The sequence below is a fragment of the Chanodichthys erythropterus genome, chromosome 17 (genome assembly GCF_024489055.1).
Source record: "Chanodichthys erythropterus isolate Z2021 chromosome 17, ASM2448905v1, whole genome shotgun sequence".
NCBI classification, from domain to species: Eukaryota; Metazoa; Chordata; class Actinopteri; order Cypriniformes; family Xenocyprididae; genus Chanodichthys; species Chanodichthys erythropterus.
Window position 1 is genome coordinate 21,078,252 of NC_090237.1, and position 7,153 is coordinate 21,085,404.

A 7,153-nucleotide genomic window follows, 5' to 3' on the forward strand; every position below is an offset into this window, starting at 1 on the left:
ATTTAGTAAACAGAGCAAAACTAATGCCTAACTGCTTTTATTTGTCATATTAAAGCAGACTAATCAGTTTAATAAAGGGTCCTGTCTCTCTCTCTGATGAAGCACATGTGCTTGTACTGGGTGTAAAATGAAATGTTTAAGTTGCTGTGCAGTTTAAGTTGTATTAAACATGTAGGCTGGGTTTGTCTGAGAGGGATTGACTGCCTTATAAGCTGTTTAAAATGATAACTTGCATTTTCTGTTAATCAAACTTATGGTATGTTACATTGTTACATTTTTCTGACTGTCTCATTTTTTTTGGGAGTTAATGCTTTTGGCCAGTCAGATCTCAACAGGCTCCTAGCATTTTTTTTTTTTTTTAATTGTTTGTTAAACATGTATATAAGCACTCACAATATAAATAATGAATTTCAGAGTCTATAATTGTTACATTTTCTGAACAATTGTATGGATAAAGATAGCTGTAGAAATCATTCAATTTCATGATAGCAAAATATAAACTTCTTTATGTCCAGACAATAACATGCTAAGCTGAATAAGTAATTATTTTGCTTTGTCTCTTCTTGCAATATAGGCTATAATGACAGCTATGGGACAGCCTCAGTAAACAATCACTTCCACCATTTCCAAACAGACGAGTCATCATATTCACGGTTTCTGAACCGTGTGCGCGCGCACACCTGGGGGAACGTGTAGTCTACGCGTGACACAAGTAAATGCAGAAACTAGGAAATTTATTAACTTAAACGTAGGCCACTGATGCCACTGTTTGATATTAGCTATGTTTTACAGTATTGCTGATTTCAAGCACCAGATTAAAGTTCTTGTCGCTATGATGAACATTTCTGAGCGTTCAGTTTCCCTCAAGTATTTCCTGTGGGTTATAAAATGGCGTTTTGATGTATGAATAAATCAAAGGTGGGCTACGTGCTTAAAGGTGATACAGAGGATTTTTTTCGTCGACTGAGAATCCAAAGACTTGCTGAGTTTTTGAAATGAGCGCATGCGTAAGAACAGCCCCCCTCCTTCACAGCTCATTTCAAAGGAACGCCTCCTAAAAGTTGTGCACGAGTATTGGAACACGACTGTTTACCACCGGCATTCACTGTGTCGTGTTAGTGGATTCATTATGTCGGACTCACCGCAGGTAACTCGTAATCTGCACTTGTTACTCCTGTCTCCGGACAAAAACATTGCATGCAGCGCCTGTGGAGTGTGGAAAGTTACTGGAGCGCGCAGCCGCGCACGTCTCGCACAAGGAACGTCATGGCAGTGATTGACAAGGCAGAGGGCCAATCGTTTACGCAATGTTTTTAAGGCCCCACAGATGATGTATATTAATATTATTACTTTCAGTGCACCTCATAGTCTTTTATCAGTTAGTAAAGGCAGTTTCAAGTAATATTGCAAAAATGTATAAAACAAAACATCCTCTTTAGCACCTTTAACTTTCACGTTTTGTTCCACAACACAATAACGTACACACAATCACGCCTCAAACTACTAAATAACGACTACATAACTTTATACAAGTATTTGAGTGCAGTAATTGACCATTGGACAACGATAATTAGCCCATTTTTAGCCTCATGTTAAGCAGTGACAGCATATATATATATATATATATATATATATATATATATATATATATATATATATATACACACACACACACATATGAAACCATATTTAAAGAGTAGGCTTAGGCAGGCTATAAGAATTGTGTTAGCCCATGACACATAAAGTTTGAAGTTGTTTCTGGATATTATAGTTATTAATCTGATTGTGCGTCTGTCGTTTATCATATTTTGATGAGAAATATTTCTCAAAGGTTGCGCTAACAAAATGTTTGAGAACATGACGTCTTGTGTGCAGTTTTGTTGCTTACCACAAGATGGCCCTGTTATAAAGGTTTTGCACCGTGGTCCTACAGTATGCTACACAAAGCAAGGATTTAGTAGATATCTCTTTAATCATATTCCTTAAACAGGTTGCTTTCATTTTTGCATTGTCTTCTGGGTTATCATGACAATGTTTACGCATTATCTTGACGAAATCTCCGCTTTGGCTATTTCTTTAACCTCTCCTGATTGCCCATCTCACCGTGAGAACCCTTCACTCCAGCCACTAATCCTTCTTTTGTATACGTCCACACATTAGCACATTCAGCCTACAGGACGGATCTGCTCGTGAAAGGAAATAACTGATTTCCCACGTCAAATGTGCTCTTTGTGGTTTATGGGTTTATGGTGCCATAAAGACAGCAGGCTGTCTGGGAAATCTGTGTCCCTTAACAGGTGAGGAGGTGAGACAACAATATAAACACCTCAGTGCTATATATAAACACACAGCTAAAGCTCCACATTCCAGCACAGAGGAATCTGTCACATCAAACCAGGCGGAATGACTGGGATTAAACTACTAGGAATGACAGAGCAATGACAATGTGCTGTCATTATTAATGTTTAGTCATTCAGGACAGTGTGACTTTTATTTTATATATTTATGTATGTGAAGTGTTACTCAAAAAAAAAAAAAATCTAGGACAATATATATATATTCATTTCAGTTTATTGAAAAAAAACAAAACAGAAGGAAAATTAATATTTAAAAAAAAAAAATCACACTCTCAAAAGATACTGTATGATAAAGACAATGAAACATGACATCTAACAAAATGGAGGATTTAGAAGACAGGCATCAGTGCAGGAGTCAAGAATTCTTGATGGAAGTGAAATCAAAGAACCTACAATTGTGCTTGAGAAACACTTGAATAGGACTGCCTTTTCCCTTTAAACATTAAAGATAAGGCAAACCCTACACAGATCTCACATACTCATAAAGAGGGCTTCTACAAGCACAATCATAAAAACCACAATACTACAGCTTAACATCAATGACACTACACTTAATGTAAGTATAGTGTCTGATTGAATTATGCACATGAACTAATTGATGTCAAACCTCTGGGTACATTTGTGGGGTTCTAATTCCTCACCTATAGCATTGCATTGCTCCTGATGTATACCACCAATCTCCTTAAAATGATGTTTTTGTACTGACAGGTTCACAAACACAGATAATCCATTGGAATAGTCACATGAGGTAATAGCCACACCATTAACAATAATAATAACATTTTAAACATCACAAAATAGAATTCAAGTATCAGTATATAAGTTACAATTCATCTCTCATTTTGTCACCCTTAGGACGAACTAGCCTGCCAATAAAAAGGATGGAGTTGGTCTTGTTATCTTTCACAAGGAAGATGAAGGGATGGTCAGCGTAGAAGAGCTTGGGGTTCCTGATCTTCTCACTACCATAAATGCTGGTGTCAAATGGGTTTCCCTCTGTGTCCCACTCCAAGGCAGAGGCATGGAAGACATTGGCGAGGTAAAGATCTTTCTTGCCAGAGATATTGGACAGGTCTGCCTTAGACTTGTCCACGGCCTCGGTAAGACCAAGTTCTCCAAGATGTTTCTGCAAAGCAAGGAAAAAGAAGCTCATGCATCATGCATATAACATTAGTTGTGGTTTGCAACCAACTATATAGCAAATATGATTTACCTGAAGGTCGTGGCTAACTTCCATGCTAACTTTAGGCAGTGAGATGGCGACCGCTCTCTCCTCGAGTTTGCTGACCCAGGTGTCCAGCTGCTGGCGAGTGAGCAGTTTCTCCAGTCTCTCCAGAGGCTCTACATGGTAAGGCATGATGAAAATCATGCTGGACTTCTTATGTGCCAAAGGCATGCTGACCACAAACAGCTTGTTTTCTGTGTCTTCATAGAAGCCGTAGATGCCTGCAAAATGTCAAATTAAATACTGTTGAGTTCTTTAGCAAGTATAATAGATTTTGGGTAAGAGACTTCAAGATAAACTGCTTCTTTTACCTGTGCGATGCATCATCGGAACAGAGATCGTGTGAGAGCGGGAAACCAGGAAACCACGGTTATCAACCATCTTGTGGTGGAACTTCTCATCCCAGTGGGCTGTGGAAACAGAAACGAGGTTAAATTAGGTTGATATTATAGTCAGTACTGTGTTGGCAAGTTATTTTTGCCTGGCTCTCTCTGAAGAAGTCAATAATTAAATATAATTGTATGGACATTCCTGGAACTAGTATCTTAATTTTAAAGCACTAACATAAATGCTTACGTTTAAAGAACATAGCATTGACGATCATAGCCCCATCTGTGTTTTTCACATCCTTGGTAATTTCTGGCAGCTTTCCATCAGTTGACTTGGCAGCCCACTCATTGATGGAGTTGATGGCGCTTCTCTTATCACGGAAGTTGATCTTCGAGTGTTCGTAGTTGTAGTGCTTCTTGCTGTTCTTGACGAAGTCCTCTGCAAAGCTGACGGAGCTGGGGCCGTACAGCCTGTTGCTGATCTTCCACGTGACGTTGCGGGCCTGAGGGTTGCTGACCTCACTCAGAAGCTCAGACAGGCCTGTATGCAGATGGTCGTCTTTCAGGGTGTCAGCTTTCAATAGGCTCTTGACCTGGGACGCAGTGGAGGATTTGCCCCCCATGGCTACCATGCCCAGAGAGGAGGCCACCACCACGGGAGAGATGAGGATGTTGTCAAGTCCCTTTTCTTTGGCGACATTGTGGTAGAGATTGAAGGCCAGGTTTGCGCTGGTGTCTGCCATGGAGGTTGCATGGGTACTCAGCTTTTTGTCCTCACCAGACACGGCCACAGCCAAAAGGCACAGAGCAATGAAGTTGGACACCCACATGCTTGCTGTATTTTTGGGTAGTAATGAAAGCCTAGAGGGGCGACAAGTGATACTGAGTGCAAATTCACCAATTCTTCACCAATGCTAATGTAAAAAATGTCTATGTGTTTGTTTTAGGAACAAAAGGCTGCATAGTGAATTGTTTGATCATATCAGTCTGAAATAATTTTGTATTTTAATTCAAGTTTTTGAAATGTATGCACCCTAAATTGGTAAACCTACAGAAATTACGCCTGTAGGTCATGTTTTCTAGGTCGAACCAGTTAAACAAAAGCAAGGCAATGACTAATCAGACAGGAATGTGTGGCTTAACATGAGCCCAAGTTCTGAAATGTGCCAAATCACTTTCACTTAAATATTATATATTATGTTGCATGTTGCGATTTAAAACTTGAGGGTAAAGTAGGTTGTAAGATGTAATGTGTCCTTATCCACTAATAAGCACAAGATGTAAGTCAGCATGGTTGATTATTATTATTATATTATTATTTTTTTCTTCTTTGTATGTTGATTTTTATCATCTGGGATACCTTGATATGTTTTCATATTCATAGTTGTCAACGATTGCGATTTTCACTCTGAAAGACAAGAGGTGCATTTGGGTAATCTACATAAATATGTACATTTGTTATAATGCAAAACTTGAACTCTTTGCTTCTCGTCTTAATTAAGGTTCGATTCGAAGCAGAAATTTGAGAAGTCTGATGCTACTTCATGCACACAGAGAAAGAAAGACATGTAGACTCTTCTTATTGGCTAGAAGATCTTAGGGAGAAACTTTCAACCAATCAGAATTTCCACAGTAGACCCGCATGGGGTAGCACTGATTGAGTGATAGAATAAAACCACTCCCAATGGAAAAATTTGATCACTCTTTACAGTTTAGTGTACAAAAACAACAAAAAGATTGCACAAATTTGCATCACTAAAAGAAACTAAACATATATATTTTTTTAAATCTATTACTATTACACACCCTATAACTGTGCAATGCATAAACTGACCTGTAGGTGTTTTATCAGTTTTTGTTGTTGTTCTTGACTAGTTTTGTATAAGATGACAAAAGTAAATAAAAAAAAAGTTTTCCCTTTTTTTGAAAAAAGCTAAATAATCAACAACCTTAGTTGATTATGGATCAAGTTGCCTGTAAATACATTTTAAAAATGCAAAACAGACTGAAAAAAGCAGTAAGAAGAGTAAAAAAAGAGTATTCTCTGACCCTGTGTGCAGCAGCCTTTTTAACATGCAAAAATAAGCAATTCCTAAAAAATATTTGTACGTAGTTACCTTGGACAGCTGGTTGGATGTTTTCCTCTTCTTTTCGTGGATGTGCTCCTCTTCTTTTCTCAGATGTGCTCCTCTTCTTTTCTTGGATGCCTTGCTGCAGAGTGTTTGAAGCAGAGGCCTTTATAGTCCAGGAAAGAAACTTCTAGAAGCTGGAGCTGGGATATTCAAATGAGGATGTCTGGCTTTCCTAGGGAAGTTGGGAGAAAGCCCTCCCTCTGGATCCAATGACCACAACTCTGACATTCTTCCACTGCAAGGTCCTAAAGCCTTCTGAAATCTGAAAAAAAAAAAAAGCTACTAAAACACTGCAACTAAATGAGTGTCATCTTTATTAAAACTATGAAAAATCTTATTTAATGGCAGTAAGTGTGTAAAGGAAGATGATAATATTTTGTCCTGTGTTGCATTTTACCACTGAGCCCAGGTTTGCTCTGCTGAGTTGGCAGTGTTTTGCAGACAGAATGTGCATTTTATGCTAGAATATAAAGTTTAAAAAGACAGCTTGTCGATAAATGACACAAATAACTGCAGGATATATAAAACAACTGTTTTAATCACAGTTTTCCATCTTTGTCAACATTCCTTCTAGATTCTTCTGTCGGGGGATGCAGAGACATGCTCCCCAGATCACATCCTCCCCCAACACTGCCACGTCAAACCGTAAATTCCTTTCCAGGCCGTGGGTGTGGTGCAGGAATGGCTGCTATACATTTGAAACTAACTTTTATCATTTTACTGAGCTTTTTTTCTAAATTGTAGAATGCTGTGGTAATCAAAAACAATCATTTTTGTTTTGTTGAACTTACTCTTTTGCATATTCACCTTTTTTCATCAAATGCATTTTGGATACCCCCCACCTCATTACCTATTCTCTGACCCCTAATGATACACACCCAATAATGCGGCTGGATTAAACCATAAATTCCTGAAAAGGTGAAAAGGCATATGGTCCACTTTTAAAAAGCCATTTTATCTTTCTTTCTTTCTTTCTTTCTTTCTTTCTTTCTTTCTTTCTTTCTTTCTTTCTTTCTTTCTTTCTTTCTTTCTTTCTTTCTTTCTTTCTTTCTTTCTTTCTTTGTGTAAATAAGTTAAAGTAATCCATGCAGTAATCCATTAAAGATAAAA

The 7,153-nt window shown here is 38.1% G+C and overlaps 1 protein-coding gene across 1 annotated transcript; it reads right to left on the bottom strand.

Annotated features, from left to right (window-relative positions):
- Window positions 1–2,675: 2,675 nt before the first annotated feature.
- On the bottom strand, window positions 2,676–6,175 carry serpinh1b (serpin peptidase inhibitor, clade H (heat shock protein 47), member 1b). Its single transcript, XM_067365510.1, has 6 exons — window positions 6,029–6,175; window positions 5,272–5,319; window positions 4,159–4,772; window positions 3,894–3,992; window positions 3,571–3,803; window positions 2,676–3,483 (listed from the first exon to the last, which is right to left on the bottom strand). The coding sequence occupies exons 3-6, from the start codon at window positions 4,739–4,741 to the stop codon at window positions 3,181–3,183; spliced, it is 1,218 nt and encodes a 405-aa protein (XP_067221611.1). The 5' UTR covers window positions 4,742–4,772; window positions 5,272–5,319; window positions 6,029–6,175; the 3' UTR covers window positions 2,676–3,180.
- Window positions 6,176–7,153: the final 978 nt, after the last annotated feature.